The sequence below is a fragment of the Scyliorhinus canicula genome, chromosome 2, assembly GCF_902713615.1.
Source record: "Scyliorhinus canicula chromosome 2, sScyCan1.1, whole genome shotgun sequence".
In the NCBI taxonomy this organism is placed as follows: Eukaryota; Metazoa; Chordata; class Chondrichthyes; order Carcharhiniformes; family Scyliorhinidae; genus Scyliorhinus; species Scyliorhinus canicula.
The window spans coordinates 214,590,265-214,610,619 of NC_052147.1; the positions used below are offsets into that span (position 1 = coordinate 214,590,265).

A 20,355-nucleotide genomic window follows, 5' to 3' on the forward strand; every position below is an offset into this window, starting at 1 on the left:
GCCGGGGCCAGTCCAGAGAATCACCGTGACCGGCGCGAATTGCGCCACGCCACCCCGACACAATTCTCCGCAGAGCAGAGAATCAGCGCCATTGGCGCCGGCGTGCTCGGCACGGCGCCGGTCAGGGGCCGCTCTACGGGATGGGCCGATCGGCTGTAGCAAAAAGCCCGAGTCCCGCTGGCGCCATACTAACCTGCTCTCAGCCAGCGTGACCTCGGCGTGGAAGGGTCCGGGGGCGGCCTGTGTGTGGGGTCCAACCCCGGGGGGGGAGGGGGGGGGGGGCTCCGTTGTGGCCTGGCAGCCTTTCAGGCTGGGGGCCTCTTTTCTTCCGTGGCGGCTCCTTTAGCCCGACGGCTTTGGGGCCAGGCGGAGAAGGGAGCCACTTCACATGTGCGCGTTGGCGCTGGTGCCACTGCGCATGCGCGGACCCTGCGGCGCCCAGTTGACGCCAGGATCAGCAGCTGGAGCGGCGTGGCCCGTTCCAGTGCCGTGCTGGCCCCCTGTAAGGGCCAGAATTGCTGATCCTGAGGCCATGTTGACACCATCGGGAAATGCAACGGCGTTTCCAACGGCATCAACACTTAGCCTCAGGATCACAGAATCCTGCCCAGTGATTTCTTTGAAGTTGTGTTGTTGGAGAGAATCATGGAACTTGTCATTGCTTCAGGTCTTCCAGAGAGACCTATCAGAAAAAAAGAGCATGATTTCAATCCTTTTTTGAAAAATGGTAGGTAGTATGTGGCATTGGTTAGCTATAACTATTGGCATGCTGGCCAACACGCCAAAACAAAACAAATCCTACGGGCGGTGCATCCTCCAACATTAAATGCAGAATTAATTGTTGGATATTTCACGACCACTGCTGGATGCCTGAACAGGGCATTGGGCAAGTCAGTGAAGGAAATCTGGCTTTGACAATATGGTCAGAAGCTATAATAAGCCACAGTCAGGTACGAAGTATGTGGACATCCTGACAATAGTAACAAGGAATGTGTCAGAAGTTAAGACAAGCAGACGGCATGGCAGCACAGTGGTTAGCACTGTTGCTTCACCGCTCCAGGTTCCAAGATTCGATTCGCACTTGGGTCACTGTCCGTGCAGAGTCTGCACGTTCTCCCCGTGTCTGCGTGGGTTTCCTCTGAGTGCTCCGGTTTCCTCTCACAAACCAAAGATGTGCAGGTTAGGTGGATTGGCCATGCTAAATTGCCTTTAGTGCTCAAAAAAGGTTAGGTGGGGTTACTGGGTTATAGGGATAAAGTGGAGGTGTGGGCTTGGGTAGGGTGCTCTTTCCAAGCGCTGGTGCAGACTCGATGGGCCGAATGGCCTCCTTCTGCACTATAAGTCTATGATTCAATGACATTGACAAAGGAGCGGTCCAGGTGGAAGATGCCGAGAAGAATGCTTGCCAACTTGAAAGCGAGGAACATTCCACACCACATTATGTGGACGCGATCGCACAGCTGGAAGCTTTTGCGGCAATCAGCATTATAAGACCATAAGACAAAAGAGAAGAATTAGGCCACTCGGCCCATTGAGTCTGCTCCGCCATTCAATCATTTTAAAAATAAATTTAGAATATCCGATTAATTTTTTTCCAATCAAGTGGCAATTTAGCATGGCCAATCCACCTATCCTGCACATCTTTTGGGTTGTGGGGGCGAACCCCAAGCAAATACGGGGAGAGTGTGCAAACTCCACATGGACAGTGACCCAGAGCCGGGATCGAACCTGGGACCTCAGTGCCGTGAGGCAACCGTGCTGATCATTTGCGCCACCGTGCTGCTCAACCACCATTCAATCATGGCTGATATTTTCTCATCCCGCATTCTCCTGCATTCTCCCCATAACCTCTGATCCCCTTATTAATCAAGAACCTATCTATCTCTGTCTTAAAGTCACTCAATGATTTGGCCACCACAGCCTTCTGCGGTAAAGAGTTCCATAGATTCACCACCCTCTGGCTGAAGAAATTCCTCCTCATCTCTGTTTTAAAGAATCATTGCTTTAATCTGAGATGGTGTCCTCTGGTTCTAGTTTTTCCTACAAGGGGAAACATCCCCTTCACATCCACTTTATCCAGGCCTCGCAGTATTCTGTAAGTTTCAATAAGATCCCTCCTCATCCTTCTAAACGCCAGCAAGTACAGACCCAGAGTCCTCAACCGTTCCTCATATGACAAGCTCTTCATTCCAGGGATCATTCTTGTGAACCTTCTCTGGATGCTTTCCAAGGACAGCACATCCTTCCTTAGATACGGGGCCTAAAACTGCTCACAATACTCCAAATGGTGTCTGACCAGAGCCTTGTACAGCCTCAGAAGTACATCCCTGATCTTGTATACTAGCCTTCTTGACATGAATGCTAACATTGCATTTGCCTTCTGAACCTGCACATTAACCTTAAGAGAATCGTGAACAAGGACTCCCAAGTCCCTTTGTGCTTCTGATTTCCCAAGGATTTCCCCATTTAGAAAATAATCTATGCCTAAATTCCTCCTTCCAAAGTGCATAACCTCAAATTTTTCCACATTATATTTCATTTGCCACTTCATTGCCCGCTCTCCCAGCTTGTCCAAATCCTTCTGCAGCCCCCTTGCTTCCTCAATGCTACCTGTCCCTCTACAGATCTTTGTATCATCTGCAAATTTAGCAACAGTGCCTTCAGTTCTTTCTTCCAGATCATTAATGTATATTGTAAAATGTTGTGGTCCCAGCACAAACCCTTGAGGCACATCACTAGTCACCGGGTGCCATCCTGAAAAAGACCCCTTTATCCCCACTCTCGGCCTTCTGCCAATCAGCCAATCCTCTATCCATGCCAGGATCTTACCCTCAACACCATGGGCTCTTAACTTATTTAAGGCAACTATGCGGCAACTTGCCAAAGGCCTTCTGGAAATCTAAGTAATCGCGTCCACTGGTTCTCCTTTGTCTAACTTCCTTGTTACCTCCTCAAAGAACTCTAACAGATTTGTCAGACATGGCCTCCTTTTGACAAAGCAGTGCTGATTCAGTCCTATTTTATATGCACTTCCAAGTGCTTTGCGATCTCATCTTTAATAACAGACTCTAAAATCTTACCAATGACCTAAGTCAGGCTAACCAGCCTATAATTTTCCATCTTCTGCCTCCCTCCCTTCTCAAACAGTGGTATTACATTAGCCACCTTACAGTCCTCTGGGACCCTTCATGCCACCAGAGATTCCTGAAAGATCACCACCAATGCCTCCACAATTTCCTCAGCTATCTCTTTTAGAACCCTGGGGTGTAGTCCATCTGGTCCAGGTGACCTATCCACCTTCAGACCTTTCAGTTTTCCCAGAATCTTCACCTTAGTGATGGCCACTGCACTCACCTCTGCCCCGTGGTTCCCCTGGAGCTCTGGCATCCCACTGGTGTCTTCCACCGTGAAGACTGATGCAAAGTAACTATTCAGTTCCTCTGCCATTTCTTTGTTTCCTATTATTACTTCTCAAGCCACATTTTCCAGTGGCCCAATGTCTCTTTTTGCCTCTCTTACCTTTTATATATTGAAAGAAACTCCTCTCTTCTTTTATATTACTAGCTAACTTGCACTTATATTTCATCTTCTCTCCCCTTATTGCTTTTTTAGTTGCCCTGTGCTCACTTTTAAATGATTCCCAATCCTCTGGCTTCCCACTAATCCTTTCCAATTTGTATGTTTTTTCCTTTGCTTTTATGCTGTCCTTGACTTCCCTTGTCAACTCTGGATGCCTTGTCCTGCCCTTAGCATGTTTCCTCCTCCTTGGGATGAATTTCTGCTGTGCCTCCCGAATAATCCCCATTGCTGTTCCCCTGTCTTCCCTGCTAGGCTCCTTCTCCAATCAACTCTGGCCAGCTCCTCCCTCATGTATTTGTAGCTACCCTTATTTAATTGTAATTCTATGTCCAAACAAGAGTTGTAAACACACGCTCAAAGCCAAGATAGACACTAGAGCTAGTGCCAACACTCTACACTATTAAGGTTCAAGTTATAAACTCAATGGAAGGAACCTGGTTCCCCGCAAAGTATCTAAGTCAGCAGCGAACCTACATCATATGAAGTCACAACATCTAACAGAGCAACAGTCAGGAGAAACAGACATCAACCAAGGGAATTGTCCAGCTGCATCTTACCCAATACTCTCGTAGCATTGACAACATGTTCCTGGGTACGGTTTGAGAGGAAAATTGTGGAAGATGACTAGCAACCTGCACAGCACTAAATGACCACCATGAGAGCCAGTACAGTATTAATGTGTACGATACCCAGGAGTCTACGCCAATTATTCAAAGAAATATCAGTCGAATTTTACTATTACAAAGTCCAGGGATATTTGTAAACCACCTATACATTTTCAGGACTCTTAAATGATGGATAGAGGTCTAATTAATAGATAAATAGTGTTCACAGCAAGTCTGATATATTGTACATATGTATTATTAAATGTAATATTCCACTTAAGGAAAAAGAGGGGATATTGTAATATTGCTTGAAGTGAATATATAAAGTGTGAATGTGAATCATCACTGCAAGAATCGATACCATACAGCATGTGACACAACAGTAGGTGTTTTGTTGATTCCAAGGTAGGATATGCTCTATATAACTTGTATATGGTATCGTGAGTCTTTAATAAAAAGAACACACAGGGTGGGATTCTCTGATCCTGAGGCTAAGTGTTGACACCATCGTAAACGCCGTTGCGTTTCTCAACGGCGTCAACATGGCATCAGGATCAGAGATTCTGACCCCTACAGGGGACCAACACGGCACTGGAGCGATCCAAGCCTCTCCAGCTGCCGGTCCCGGCATCAGATGGGTGCCGCGGGTCTGCGCATGCGCAGTGGGACCGGCGCCAACGAACGCATGCGCAGTAGGACAAGCGCGATTGCACGCATGCACGGTGGCTCCCTGCTCCACTCTGGCCCCGACGCAAAATGGCGTAGGGCTACAGTGGCCAGCGCGGAACAAAAGAGGCCCCCACCCGAGAGGCCGGCCTGTCGATTGGTAGGCCCCTATTGCAGGGCAGGCCACAGCAGAGGGCCCCCCCCCCCCACCAGGCTGCCCCCAGATCCATTAACACCGAGGTCCAGTCGGGTAAGACCAGGTTAGAACGGCGTGGGCGGGACTCGGGTTTTTTTCTGTGGCCGCTCAGCCCATCCCAGGCGGAGAATCGCCAGGGGGCCCTGTTAAGCGCCCCCCGACCGGTCCGGTGCCGACCGCGGCAGCGTTAATGGTGCCGATTCTCCGCTCTCTGGAGAAACAGCGGACTGGCGTCGAGGTGGCGTGGCCCGATTCGCGCCGGTCGCACCGATTCTCCTGCCCGGCCCCAGGTGAGAGAATCCCGCCCACGGTATTCCTTGTCATCCTTCAGCGTGTGATTGATATGTTTGATTTAGATTTAGATTTTACTGTCACGTGTACCGAGGTATAGTGAAATTTATTGTTCTGAATACAGTCCAAGCAGATCATTCCATACATGAAAAACATAGGACATATGCTAAATAGACAATGTAAATACATATAGACACAGACAACAGGTGAAGCAAACGGAGTATAGTGCCACCAACACAACATAATCCAGCACTGAAGATTCATTCACCCAACAACGGACCAGCGTCTCAATCGAGCTGGCTGTATGTGTAAAGTATAATAAATATGTACCAATTGCAGTTCATCACTGATATCCAGGATTCAGATGAGCTGCAAAGAAATGTACAATTTCAGTTAATGCAAATGAAATTAAATCAAGTTGGATTGACCTAGATTTTGCAGGGGTTGCAGTACGGTTTGTGGGATGATGGGGATGGGTTTGATAGACTCCCCAGAACAAGCAATCACTGAATTCAGTGAGAATTTTAACTTCCCTGCCTCTATACCACTGTTTGAAACTCCTTAAAGAGTTTCTAAAACTCCTGGCAAGAGAATCGTGAAGATGGATTGTTTTCTCAAAAGTAAGAGGCAACCAGGCACTCAAATAGGCAGTGCACCTACAGGACAGCATCTCAGAACAGAATCTACTGGAGTGAGCTGGTCAGGAAAGTCGAGGGCTGGACAGAGCAGTGCTAGTGTTATCTCTGCACAGAGTTCCAGGGTCTCTGGTTAACAGCCTACAAAGAAGAAACGTAAGTCGGGAACAAAGCAGTATAAAGATGATTTCTTGAGGTAAGAGTTTATTAATTGTGCCAATGCAGATAAGGATGCAAAGCCCATGTGAGTTATATGCAGGGAAGTATTGGCAAATGAGAGGAGTGATTTCACATTTTGAAAGAGAAGTGGTGGGTGAAAATTCCTTTTCAGTTTGAGACTCCAAAGTCAGTTATTACCTCCAAATTAAAAACTATGCTGCTGCAGCTGACCTATAATACCACATTAAAACACGCCAAAAGCCCATGAGGCTGTCAGCAGTCTGGATAGCATCTCCCAGGAGTATGCAGTGCTGAGTAAAACACACATTTTGTTGCTATTGCCCTTCACACTGACCTACATGTGTGTTGTTGGATTTTCCGTTTTGATAAAAATGAAGACGGCGCGAAGGAACTGGCTGAAGTCTGCACCTCTCCTCCTTTGAATCTGATTCAATCGAGGCCAAAGCAGGCTCCCCTTTCGCATTCAAGATAAACAAACATGGCGTGTGTCACGAAGGTCGGCCGGGGTGAGTCGCAAAGTTTGGCTGACGTGGGTCACGAAGGTCGGCCGGTGTGGGTTCTGAAGTTCAGCCCGTTGGTAAAAGTGGGTCCCGGGAAAAAAAGTTTGAAAAACACTGGTTAAAAATGATAAATCAATTCCATAAAAAAGATACACAAAGATGATTTCCTCTGATTGGGGAATCCAGAACAAGGGCCATAATCTTAAAATTACATGGTGTCCATTTTGGAGTAAATTCAGGAAGATTTTCTTTTACACAAAAGGGTGGATATCTGAAACTCTCATCCTCACAGACAGTGGATGGTGGGTCAGTTGTAATTTTCAAGATTGAGATTGGTCGATTTTTATTAGGCGAGGGTCACAAAAGGTTATGAAGAAAAGGTGGTCAAACTGACCATAATTTAATTGGATGGCAGAGTAGGAGCCAGGACCTAAATGGTCTAAACCTGTTGCTGTGTAATCTTTGGAAAATAACAAGCTGCAATTTGTACATTCAGTTTGCAGATGTCCAGCAACTGTAGTATTTTACTTTTTGTAAACTGAGATTATAGTGGTGGACGAAGACATTCCAATTATATTTGACACTTCTTTGCTGATACATTGTATCATTTGTTCCCATGTCACAAATTTTTGCACCAAGCTTTAATGTTATACTTAGATTTCTGTTTTGTCGACTTTTAGCTGTCCTCATTCTTTTGCAATCCGCTGTCATGTCTAACTTTTGTTCAATCTGCTGTTGTGTTCACTTTTTATTTGAAATGATCTGTTCATTTGAATTGAATCGTGTGAACAATCCATCCCGTTAAAGTTTGCTGTTTATTTGAACCGCCTAAGTTAAGTGAAAGATTCATTCAAATTACAGCCCCCAGATGGGCCTGTCCAGTGAAACATCCTGCTTAATTTAAGCAATTAAGTCTGTGGGGTTCCAATTAAATCTGGGCACGATAGTGTAAATTAGTTCACCAAATAAATTGGAAATGTGGGAATCAGTTATTCACAGCAAGGCCCCACAAAGCAGATAATTGATAAGTGAAGCTGGATTTTTTTTTGGCTGTGTTCAATGAAAGACGGACAGTGCCTACTTTTGTTTAATAATACCATGTGTTTTTTTTAATGTCCATTTTAATAAGGACGTGGGAGTCCAAACCAAAGATAAAGCAAGAACAAAGTTTTATTTGCAAACAGTATGTTTACACTCCCCAGTACGATACTTCCCTGGTTGGTGACTGACTAGCCAACCTGATATACTACACTGGGTAATAGAGATACCAACTCCTAGCAGGGGAGCTCGTAATTCGCAAGGACCATGGGGAAGACAATCATTTCCACCCCGTAAGCCCCATGCGGGATATTATATCCATCTAAACAAACAAGTGGGAATTTGTATTAACATTTCATTTGTAAACTGGCCCTTCTGAAAATGCCCCAGCTCTCTCAGCATGCATCAGTGGCTCAAGTCTTGGACTGTTAACCCTTCCCACCTTGACTAAATTTGTGTATTTTCTGCTAAAGCAAATTATAATTTCACGTCACAGATATGCTTTCCATGACAGTAACACTTTTAAAACCAACACCAGTAAATTGATACAATCCGTGTCTTTGCACTTCCAGGTGTTGTTAAAGTGGATTATGGGGATGTGTCAACTAGAAGAGGCCTAAGAGAAAGACTGAAGTGTAATTCTTTCTCATGGTACTTGGAAAATATTTATCCTGACTCCCAAATCCCAAGGCGTTACTACTTACTTGGTGAGGTAAAATATTTATTCTTCTTGGGCAATCATTATTAATCTTTGTTTGGTAATGAGTAAGGATAATTTAAAAAAGAACTCTGAATTTGGGTAAAACATTAACATTGCTCTGGTCTGACATCTTTCAGCACTTCTTATGATCGATTGTAAGAAAATCCTGGATAGAGTCTGCAGGTCAGGCAGCATCTATAGAGAAACAGAATTAACATTTCTGATGGATGATGTTTCGTCACAATGATTTTGATGAAAGGTATCAAACTGAAATGTCCATTCTATTTCTCTCTCGACAGGTACTGTTTGATCTGCTGAGTATTTCCTATGTTTATTTTCTTATTTCAGATTTCCAACATTGACAGTATTTTGTTTTTGCTTTGGAATTGATTCATGCTCTGGCTTGAAGAGCATAGAATTATATAGAAATAGAAGCACAAAGCAGGCCTTTTGGCCCAATCAGCCTATGCTGCTGGTTATGTTGCTGACAACCCTCGATCCTCCCACTCTATTTATTGATCTGACTCGATTAAAAATTATTCTATTCCCTTCTCTCTTGTATCCATATCTAGCTTCCCCTTAAACTCATCTGTGCTACTCACCTGATCCACTACACAGTGGGCTGAATTTGAGTATTTTTATTTGCATTTCTGTATTTTTAAAATGCCGTCAACTTCGACACATTAATGAATCTGCATCATCCATAAGGAAAATCGAAGAAAGATGAGGGTCCGGTAAAATACGTAGAATATGGTTATGGTGGTTTGCAGGGTGAGTGGGAACACACCTGCATTTTCTCTAGCATTATTCACTGTTAATAGGTCAGCAGTTGTTACCATTTCCTGTCATGCCTGTAGGCCCCAGAGTAGGATTTCCATTCCAAACTGAGCAATAAGCTGTCATAAACCTTGATCATACCTACAGACGGAACTCCACTACTTCTTGGAACTGTAGAATACCACAGCTCCCCTGTGTTGTGTACAACATTGGCAATATTGGATAACAAATTCTACAAAGAATAATTTTTTACTTGGCTCCATACAACTGTGGCGTTTTATATCCAAATCAGTGTTCATAGAAACAAAGCTGGTCTCACTGTCAAAACTCATCTATGCCTCTAAGGACTGTTAGGGGCTGTTTAGCACACAGTTAAATCGCTGGCTTTGAAAGCAGACCAAGCAGGCCAGCAGCACGGTTCGATTCCCGTAACAGCCTCCCCGAACAGGCGCCGGAATGTGGCGACTAGGGGCTTTTCACAGTAACTTCATTTGAAGCCTACTCGTGACAATAAGCGATTTTCATTTTCATTTCAAGGAAAAGGATCAGCCCTTTAAAGATCTCTTCACACTGGATTTCCTTTCCTCCAGCCAGTTGTTTTCGAGCGAAGCCGTATTTGCATGTGTTCACACATGGAACATACTTGAATATGTTCTCTCTGTGCATCTCTTGTCAGACCATAGTTAGAGCCATGTGTAGTTTTAGGCTTCACATTATAGAAATGATTCTGGGGCAAACAAATCTGTATATCCCGGCCTCAGTTTGAGATACAAGAATGAAAAGAGAAGTTTTGAGCTATTTGCATTAAAATATGGGAGATTAAGGGTTGATTTGATAGAACTATTTACATTTTTGAAGGAGTAGGACTTGTGTCTAAATTGTTCCCAGTGATAAGGAAGCTGGATTAAGGGGATACAGATAAGTCATTTAAGATAGAAAGCGTAGAATCATATAGCACAGAAGGAGGCTGTCTTGCCGATCATACCTGTGCCTGTTCCAAACCATCCAATTGACACCAATCTGCTACTCTTTTCCCAGAGCCTTTCAGTTATTTTTCCTTTTCAAATATATGTCCTTTGAAAGTTAATTTCAAATATACTTCCACTACCCTTTCAGGCAGTGCATTGTAGACCAAAGCAACTTGCTGCATTTAAAAAAATCACCTCATCTCCATCCTGGTTCTTTTCCAATTATCTCAAAGTTGTGTTCTCTGGTTACTGACCATCCTCCCAGTGGAAACATGTAATCAAAAACCCTCATCGTTTTGATCACCTCTATTGAATCCTTTTTACACAGGTTTTAACTCTGTGGAATACAATACCAATCAATTAATGAAATGCAATATCATTTCATTAGTGATTGAAATGAAACCATATGAGCTGCTAAGAATAGGTCAGATTGATAGTTGAAGGAAAGGAGAACAAAGGGAGATGGGGAAATGGCAGGCACCGATCGGGTTATTGTGCAACTGCAGAATTACACACCATCATGGATTAGTTAGGACAAACAGCCAGTTTCTTCATTGTAATTTCTATGTCATTTTAAGTTACAATATAAGTGAGGGGACAGCTCCAAAACTCCCAATTATTAAAACAGATGCATGTCCATCAATTTTGTTCATGTCTCAAGTTTGGGCTTAATGGTACATCACCAGTCAAAGAAGCCTCGAGTAATAACTTAAATGTCCTTGATAATATTTGCATAGAAATTCTAGATAGCCTTAAAGTGTTCAAAGACTGGGTGGAGAAATTCATTGGGCGCGATTCTCCGTTTGGGAGACTATGGGTTGAATTCTCCGGCCGTTGGGATTCTCACCGGCAGTGCACCCCACCCGTGAATTTCCAGGCGATGTAGGTGGCTTCAGTGAGAAATCCCATTGACAAGTGGCGGGAATATAGAATCCCACAGTCAGCAAACGGTGCACCGCCAAGAAACAGGTGGCTGGGGGACCGGAGAACCTGTTCTGCCGCTGGGTGAATTGCTACCGATTTCTTTTTTTTTAGAACAGTACAGCACAGAACAGGCCCTTCGGCCCTCGATGTTGTGCCGAGCAATTATCATCCCACTTAAACCCACATACCCCTAACCCAACAATCCCCCCATTAACCTTTACACTACGGGCAATTTAGCATGGCCAATCCACCTAACCCGCACATCTTTGGACTGTGGGAGGAAACCGGAGCACCCGGAGGAAACCCACGCACACACGGGGAGGACGTGCAGACTCCACACAGACAGTGACCCAGCCGGGAACCGAACCTGGGACCCTGGAGCTGTGAAGCATTGATGCTAACCACCATGCTACCGTGAGGCCTAATATGTTCCCCTGGGAGCGCAAATCAGGAAGCAATTCACCATTTTCAAATTTATGCATGGCGAGGAATAGGTGGGATTCCCAGGGAAATCCCTCTACCGGGCCGCAATTTTGAGCGGGCAGCCCACAAGCAAAACCCTGTGACCGCCCCTGAAGGGAACTGGCTATTTATGAGAGGCAAAATGGTAAATGATTCAGCCATTTTAATGTAAATACATATATTTTAATTTCATCATGATAAAAACACACAGCTTGCAGAATTTGCAGTGGCAAAGCACAGAATCTGAAACATTCAAAAAAAGCTAGCTAAAGCTTATGCAGTATTTTACTGCTATCATAAACTGACCATTGTTCTAATAGCAAAAGCTATGCAGGCATACCCAAGGTCGCCATGACTACATGAACACACCATTGTTCAGAATGCAGATAATAGCGCAGTCAGTAATAAACCAGTGAAAACCAGAATTGACTAAAAGGATATATCACACTCCAATTCACAAACATCTACATTTGCAACATATCCAAATATGTGTTGCACATTGTTGATTGACAACTAACCATCCAACCAAATGCTTTTGGAACCCATCCAAGCCAATCAGCACATTGCAGGGGTAGGGACAGATGGAGTCAGACTGATAACATTCTCCTTAAAGATAGAGATCCAGGCAGCCATTTTCTATCCAGGATCACTCTATACCTTTCATCTAACTACTCGCTATCCTTATTTTGTATTTTCATATTTCCACTCTAACTCTTGAAGTTCGCGCAATCTGTTTTGCTTTGAGCAAAGAACCATTACTGTATTTTGAAAGTTAAATCTGTTGTAAACCGTCAAGCCAATTATTTCTCTTAAAGTCTTTTGCTGGCAAGGGCTTTTTGAGAACATTTGAGTTGCAACCACAATTAGATCATAGTCTCTCAATTATAATCAAGAGACACAATAAGAGATTTTTATTTTGCATCCGAGAAGTGTAACTTAAATTCTACTGAGTTTTGAAGTGTATACAAGACTACACTTAAGCCACACGGTAGATTCCTACAGCAACCCCCCCCCCCACCCCACCTGCACCACAAATCAGTCCCCGCCCGGATTGTCTGGGTGCCTCCCCCCAGGTGACCCTAACCAATCCCCCCTCCCCCGGGTGGGTACTGGAGCAATAGGCCAGAAGGTGAAAAGATTGAGGGAGAACTGTGAAATAGGGCCAGTACGAGAAGTACAACCAATAAGGCAGATGAACTTAGAGCTTGGATTAGTACCTGGAACAATGATGTTGTTGCCATTACAAAGACCTGGTTGAGGGAAGGACAGGATTGGCTGCTAAACGTTCCAGGATTTAGATGTTTCAGGCGGGATAGAGGGGGAGGTAAAAGGGGTGGAGGAATTGTGCTTCTGGTTCTGGAGAATATCACAGCTGTACTGCGGGAGGACACCTCAGAGGGCAGCGAGGCTATATGGGTAGAGATCAGGAATACGAAGGGTGCAGTCACGATGAGTGAAGGTTTACTACAGGCCTCCCAACAGCCAGCGGGAGGTAGAGGAAGAGATAGGTAGAGAGATTTTGGAAAGGAGTAAAAGCAACAGGGCTGTTGTGATGAGAGGCTTTAACTTCCCCAATATTGACTGGGACTCACTTAGTGCAAGGGGTTTGGACGGGGCAAAGTTTGTAAGGGGCATACAGGAGGGCTTCCTAAAACAATATGTATCTAGTCCAACGAGGGACGGGGCTGTACTGGACCTGGTTTAGGGGAATGAACCTGGTTTGGTGGTAGAAGTTTCAGTAAGGGAGCATTTCGGGAACAGTGACCACAATTCAGTAAGTTTTAAAGTGCTGGTGGACAAGAATAAGAGTGGTCCTAGGGTGAATGTGCTAAATTGGGGGAAGGCTAATTATAACAATATTAGGCGGGAACTGAAGAACCTAGATTGAGGGCGGATGTTTGAGGGTAAATCAACATCTGACATGTGGGAGGCTTTCAAATGTCAGTTGAAAGGAATTCAGGACTGGCATGTTCCTGTGAGGAAGAAGGATAAATATGGCAAATTTCAGGAACCTTGGATAATGAGAGATATTGTAGGCCTCGCCAAAAATAAAAAGGAGGCATTTGTCAAAACTAGAAGGCTGGGAACAGACAAAGCCTCTGTGGAATATAAGGAAAGTAGGAAGGAACTTAAGCAAGGAGTCAGGAAGGCAAAACGAGGTCACTAAAAGTCATTAGCAAATAGGGTCAAGGAAAATCCCAAGGCTTTTTACATGTACATAAAAAGCAAGAGGGTAGCCAGGGAAAGGGTTGGTCCACTGAAGGACAGGGGAGGGAATCTATGTGTGGAGCCAGACGAAATGGGTGAGGAACTAAATTAATACTTTGCATCAGTATTCACCAAAGTGAAGGAATTGGTGGATGTTGAGTCTAGAGAAAGGTGTGTAGATAGCCTGGGTCAGATTGAGATCAAAAAAGAAGAGGTGTTGGGCGTCTTGAAAAATATTAAGGTAGATAAGTCCCCAGGGCCTGATGGAATCTACCCCAGAATACTGAAGGAGACAAGAGAGGAAATTGCTGAGGCCTTGACAGAAATCTTTGGATCCTCACTGTCTTCAGGTGATGTCCCGGAGGACTGGAGAATAGCCAATGTTGTTCCTTTGTTTAAGAAGGGTAGCAAGGATAATCCAGGGAACAACAGACTGGTGAGCCTTACGTCAGTGGTAGGGAAATTACTGGAGAGAATTTTTTGAGACAGGATCTACTCCCATTTGGAAGCAAGTAGACGTATTAGCGAGAGGCAGCACGGTTTTGTGAAGGGGAGGACGTGTCTCACTAACTTGATAGAGTTTTTCAAGGAGGTCACAAAGATGATTAATGCAGGTAGGGTAGTGGATGTTGTCTATACGGACTTCAGTAAGGCCTTTGACAAGGTCCGTCATGGAAGACTGGTACAAAAGGTGAAGTCATACGGGATCGGAGGTGAGCTGGCAAGATGGATCCAGAACTGGCTTGGTTATAGATGGCAAAGAGTAGCAATGGAAGGGTGCTTTGCTTATTGGAGGGCTGTTACTAGTGGTGTTCCACAGGGTTCAGTGCTGGGACTTTTGCTGTTCGTAGTATACATAAATGATTTGGAGAAAAATGTAACTGGTCTGATTAGTAAGTTTACAGACGACACAGAGGTTGGTGGAATTGCCAATAGCGATGAGGACTGTCAGAGGATACAGCAGGATTTAGATCGTTTGGAGACTTGGGCAGAGAGATGGCAGAATGAGTTTAATCCGGACAAATGTGAGGTAATGCATTGTGGAAGGTCTAATACAGGTAGGGAATATACAGTAAATGGTAAACCCTCAAGAGTATAGACAGCCAGAGAGATCTAGGTGTACAGGTTCACAGGGCACTGAAAGGGGCAACACAGATGGAGAAGGTAGTCAAGAAGGCATACGGCATGCTTGCCTTCATTGTTGATAGTCATGGTGGAGCTAATAAACACAGGGTTGATCCCACTTTTTGGAAACGGGCCAAGCTGGATTCCTACATTCAAAACGGCCATTGCACCAAACCTTACATTGGAAAGTGGCAAAAATAAGTTGGAATCTGTTATCAAGAACAAATTGCCCTGCAATGTCCTAATAAATGGCAGTGTACACAATTTCAAAGTGACAAAAAAAATTGAGAAGTTATCATACTCCACACAGCACATGCCAGAATTTCTCCTTTTAGCCTTCAGTTGTGTAATCTTGTTCCTAATCATCACGTTTTGTCCCTCTTCTAAATGTGCTAATTCCATTAGGTGGGGGTTTATTCTACATGTTCACTGCTTAATGAGAAGGAGTGGAGACTTGAATTTCTTCTGATCATAGTTTTGATTGAGGCTAGTTTTGTGCTGGGTAGCAGTGTACCTGGGTGTATGTTGTGCAGAAAATTTGAAGCTGCAGTGATTTTGACATCAATATGTTTGTCCCCAACTGTTCAAATCTCATTACTTTCAGATTAGAAATGTTGCTACAAACCAGTGCCTCGATAATATGGGGCGGAAGGAAAATGAAAAAGTGGGCATCTTCAATTGCCATGGCATGGGAGGAAATCAGGTAAGATCCCAATGTTTCATGGCAGAATTGTTATAATTTGTTTCCTCCATTTCCTGCCTCGTACCTGGGCACAGTGATAGGTTGGTCGGTTGCCAGGCTGGCAGACCAGTAGCATAGGATTGCAGCTGGGGAACCAATGGGACTTTCCCTGGCAATTGTGAGGAGGGAGGTAGAGAGGGAGGGAGGGAGGGAGAGAGAGAGAGACCCCTCGGAAATCTATGTGACAACAGTTGAATTTAATTAAGGCTTCCAATTGCACTATTGGAGCCTGATTTAAATATGTTAGTGAAGTCGTCCACCTCAACTTACACGCTAGAAAATCTACTACCTCCTGAATGCAGGGCGTTCACATGTCAGGAAAAATGCCATTGTAAAAACAGCAACAGGTGCATTCCCAGTGAATTGGGGACGTTTTCCCTATTCACATATTTTTAACCAAGCTTTATAAACATTTTATTGGATTCTTGCATACACAGTAGTAAAAACAGGATGGACACGATTCGAAAAAGAATTTGTGTGCCAATATGTGTAAACATAAGCAACCCCAGCAAAGTAATCTAGTCAATTAGCATAATTCGTATAGTTAGTGGTCACGGGATTGAATACCTGTGGGCCTTCCCTAGGGAGAAGGACATGATGGATGTTGAGGTCAGGGATAGGTTTGTGAATGCTCTTGAGAACGTCAGTATATCAAAGGAGAAAATGTTGAGTATCCTAAATTGTATTAAGGTAGACAAGTGCCAGGGCCAGATGGGATCTATCCCAGGTTGCTGTGGGAGGGAAGGGGAGAAATACCTGGAGCCTTAACAGATATTTTCACATCCTCTTTGACCACAGGAAAGGTTCCAGAGGAGTGGAGAATAGCCAATATTGTTCCCTTGTTTCAGAAAGGAAGCAGGAACAATCCAGGAAATTATAAGCCAGTGAGCCTGACATCAGTGGTGGAAAGGCTTTTAGAAAAGATACTGAGGGACAGGATAAATGCATATTTGGAGGAAAATTGACTAGTTAGTGACATTCAGCATGGCTTTTTATGGGGAAGGTCATATCTCACCAAATTGATTGAGTTTTTTGAAGAGATGACAAAGAAAATTGATGAGGGAAGGGCTGTGGATGTAATTTATGTAAGGCGTTTGACACGGTCCCACATGGCAGACTGGTATAAAAACTAAAATCAAATGGGATTTGGGGTGGGCTGTCTAGATGGATACACTGGCTCAGTTGTAGAAGACAGAGAGTTGCGGTGGAAGGGTGTTTTACAGAACGGAGATCTGTAGGTAGTGGTGTTCCGCAGGAATCAGTGCTGGGACCTCTGAAGTTTGTAGCATATATAAATGATCTGGAGGAAAATGTGGATGATCTGATTAGTAGGTTTGTGGATGACACGAAGATTGACGGAGTTTTTGATAGTGCCGAGGATCGCCAGAGGACACAAGAGGATATAGATAGATTGGAGGCTTCGGCACAGAAATGGTAGATGGAGTTTAATCCGAACAAATGCGAAGTGATCCATTTTGGAGGATTAAATCTAGGTATGAATTATATTGTTAGTAGCAAAATCCTTAAGAACATTAACATTCACACGTATCTGGGCGTGCAGGCTAGGTGGCCAAGGTGATTAAGAAGGCATATGGCATGCTTGCCTTCATCAGCCGGGGCATTGAGTACAGGAGTTGGGAAATCATGTTACAGCTATATAAAACCTTGGTTCGGCTGCATTTGGAGTTTTGCATGCAGTTCTGGTCACCACATTATCAGAATGACGTGGAAGCTTTGGAGGGAGTGCAAGGAAGGTTCACCAGAATGTTGCCTCGTCTCAAGGGTGTTGGCTATGAGGAGAGGTTGAATAAAGTAGGATTGTTTTCACAGGAAAGACAGTGGAGATCTGATAGAGGTCTACAGAATTATGAGAGGCATTGACAGGGTGGATAACCAGAGGCTTTTTCCAAGGGTGGAAGTGTCAGTTACAAGGAAGCACAGGTTCAAGGTGGGAGGGAAAAGCTTAAGGGAAATGTGCGGGGTACGTTTTTCATGCAGATAGTGGTGGGTGCCTTGAACGCACTACCAGAGGATGTGGTGGAAGCAGGCACATTAGCAACATTTAAGAGGAACCTGGATGGGTACATGAATAGGGATGAAATTGAGGGATACGGACCAAGTGAGATCAGAAGGTTTGTTTTTAGTTAGGACATCATGATCGGTGCAGGCTTGGAGAGCCGAAGGGTCTGATCCTGTGCTGCAATTTTCTTTGTTCTTTAAACCTGTCTTATTTGCTGTCTCTGGCAATGACAGTATTTGTAGGGACATGGGACATTTGTATGGGCACCTGCACTTAAGGATTAGTGTCAACCTGCCAGAGAAGCTGTGTAATGTAACAGAATTAATTGGATCTGGAAAAGCTGTCAGGCTGCCACCCTCTACCACCACTGCATCACCACAGAAGATGAGTTTCTGGTCCCATAAGAGGGTTAATAATTATTTTATTTTAAATCCTACCTCTTCAGTCTTCAGGCGCCCAGGCTTAATTGAACCCATGCCTGGACCCCAGATAGTCCCATTTCTGCCATGAAGGCAATTGGTGTGGCTGTTCTCGCCAGTCATTCCGGCAGAAAAATAGTTCTCTAAGGGCAAAGATCGTCGGAACTCCAAAAAATTTTCATTCTTTACTGAATACTAACATTTCACAGATATATAAGCATCTGCCAAAATGAAAGTTTATTATACCAAATAAAATTGGTGTGGGAAATTTGGCTGCTCAGGACATGTACAGTTGATACCAATGTGATGGACTGCAACTGACTACACAGCATGAACTAAAGGTCTGAAGACCTGGATAAGCAGCATTATTTGTAGTACCTTTGACTTTTGAATGTTGCGTCATTCCTGACCTTACTCCTGTTATTCCCATATATAGATCTGTGCAGGCTATTTTTATAAATCGGAAATGCTTTTAATGATCCTCATATAGATGACTTTGAAACTTTGATGTATTGTAAAGGGTACTTTATAATACAATTGAACCTTCATAAAAGAAATGAATCGCATTGACTGTAATTTAACTTTGCATTGGGTTTATAATTGCTACCATCCTGAAAATAGACATTTAGGATGCAACTAATAGAGGCACCCTGAGGCTGAAATGGCTGGTGATGGAGGCTGGATGTATGACTGTGCTATTATATTCATAATTCTGTATCTAGCTGAGTTGCATTGAAGCAATTGCACCTAAGCACATTTCTTTTGTTGCAGAAATATACTTTATTCATAAAAGATCTGAAAGAACATTATAAACATTTCAAAGTGGCCACCACACAAAGTGCAATAATATTCATGTTTTCTACATACGCCATGTTGCACTCTGGGTGCTCAAATACAATCAAAGAAACGTTACAGACATTTCAAAATGGTCATTATAAATGGTGCTAAGGTATTCAAGTTGCACTCTGAAGTGCTACAATACAATTGTGATACATGTAATATTCAAAGTGAGTCATACGTTCCAAGTGGGTTCTATACAATTTCCAGCCCCTCTGTTGGTTGAACAGTTTTAGACAGTGACCTTCCCCTATTGCTCCTCTGCGATTGCTGCCTCCAGCTTCAGTGCATCCCTCAGCACGTAGTTATGGGCTTTGGAATGTGCCAATCTGGGTCCACTGGGTTGGGGACAACGCTTTGCACTGGAAGGCCAACAGGTTTTGGGCAGACCAAAGAGTGTCTTTCACCGAGTTAATGATCCTCCAGCAACGGCTGATGTTTATCTTGGTGTGCGTCCCTGGGAACAGCTGAAGAGCACAGAGTCCACCTTGACGGAGATCCTAGGGATGAACCTCAACAAAAACCACCTCATCTCTCTCCAGACCTTTTTTGCAACGGTACATTTTACAAGAGGGTGGACAATTGTTGGAGCTAAATCTTTTATGGGATGTAGTGTGTATTCATCCTCTTATCAAGAGGATGGTGACTATGGTGAGGTATACTGCACAATATACCACTCCGGAGGAGTTCCTAGTAGCTGCTGTCCATTGAACAAATGCCAGATCGATACTGGCCAGTTGACGATCATCATTATGAACTGGCCTTGTGGAGAACAAAAAGTGGGGTCTTGTGTGCCAGCTCTGAAATTATGTATAAGTCAAAATGGGCGAGTGGAACTGAATGAACTTGACGTGGCAGAAATGATAAGCTGATAGGGGAGTCAGATAACTCCTTTGCATTGTTTTGGCCAGTGACCAACCCCCACCAGACCACCCAGACTCTTTGTATTGTTGGATTTTTTGAAGCTTGACAGTCAGCTTGGCGTTTCAATGCAACCTGGAAGTTGTTTGCATTCAGTGTGGATAATGCTGATCACTTTAAGATCAGAGTGCTCATCAGTGCTTTGCGATGCTAAGGTACATTTTTGGACCAGTGACCACCCCCACCACACCCAGACCCAGGTCTGCATCCTGCTAAACTGAAGATATGGGCCGGGATTTGCCGAGCCCCCGCCGGGTTGGAGAATTGCCGGGGATCAGCGTGAATCCCGCCCCCGCCGTTCTCCAAATTCTCCGGCCCCCCAAAAATCAGCCCGGCGTGAATCGTGCCGCCCGCCTCGGAGAATGGCGGGGACCGGCGCGGCTCAATGGGCCCCGGGGCTGCTCAAATTCTCTGGCCCGCGATGGGCCAAAGTTCCGCCCGTTTTTTGCCAGCCCCGCCAGCGTAAATTGGAGTAGGTCCCTTACCGGCAGGACCTGGCGGCCTCCGAGGTTCTTGGGGGGGCACGGAGGGATCTGGCCTCGGGAGGTGCCCCCACGGTGGC

General features: G+C 44.5%; 1 protein-coding gene across 6 annotated transcripts in view; it reads left to right on the forward strand.

The window, feature by feature from the left end:
- galnt13 (UDP-N-acetyl-alpha-D-galactosamine:polypeptide N-acetylgalactosaminyltransferase 13) overlaps window positions 1-20,355 on the forward strand; it is a 704,750-nt gene that overhangs the window by 585,033 nt on the left and 99,362 nt on the right. For all 6 annotated transcript variants that reach the window (XM_038789559.1, XM_038789560.1, XM_038789557.1 and 3 more), the window contains 2 exons: window positions 8,263-8,402; window positions 15,459-15,557. In XM_038789559.1, the coding sequence (XP_038645487.1) occupies window positions 8,263-8,402; window positions 15,459-15,557 (239 nt within the window). The remainder of the gene's footprint in view (window positions 1-8,262; window positions 8,403-15,458; window positions 15,558-20,355) is intronic.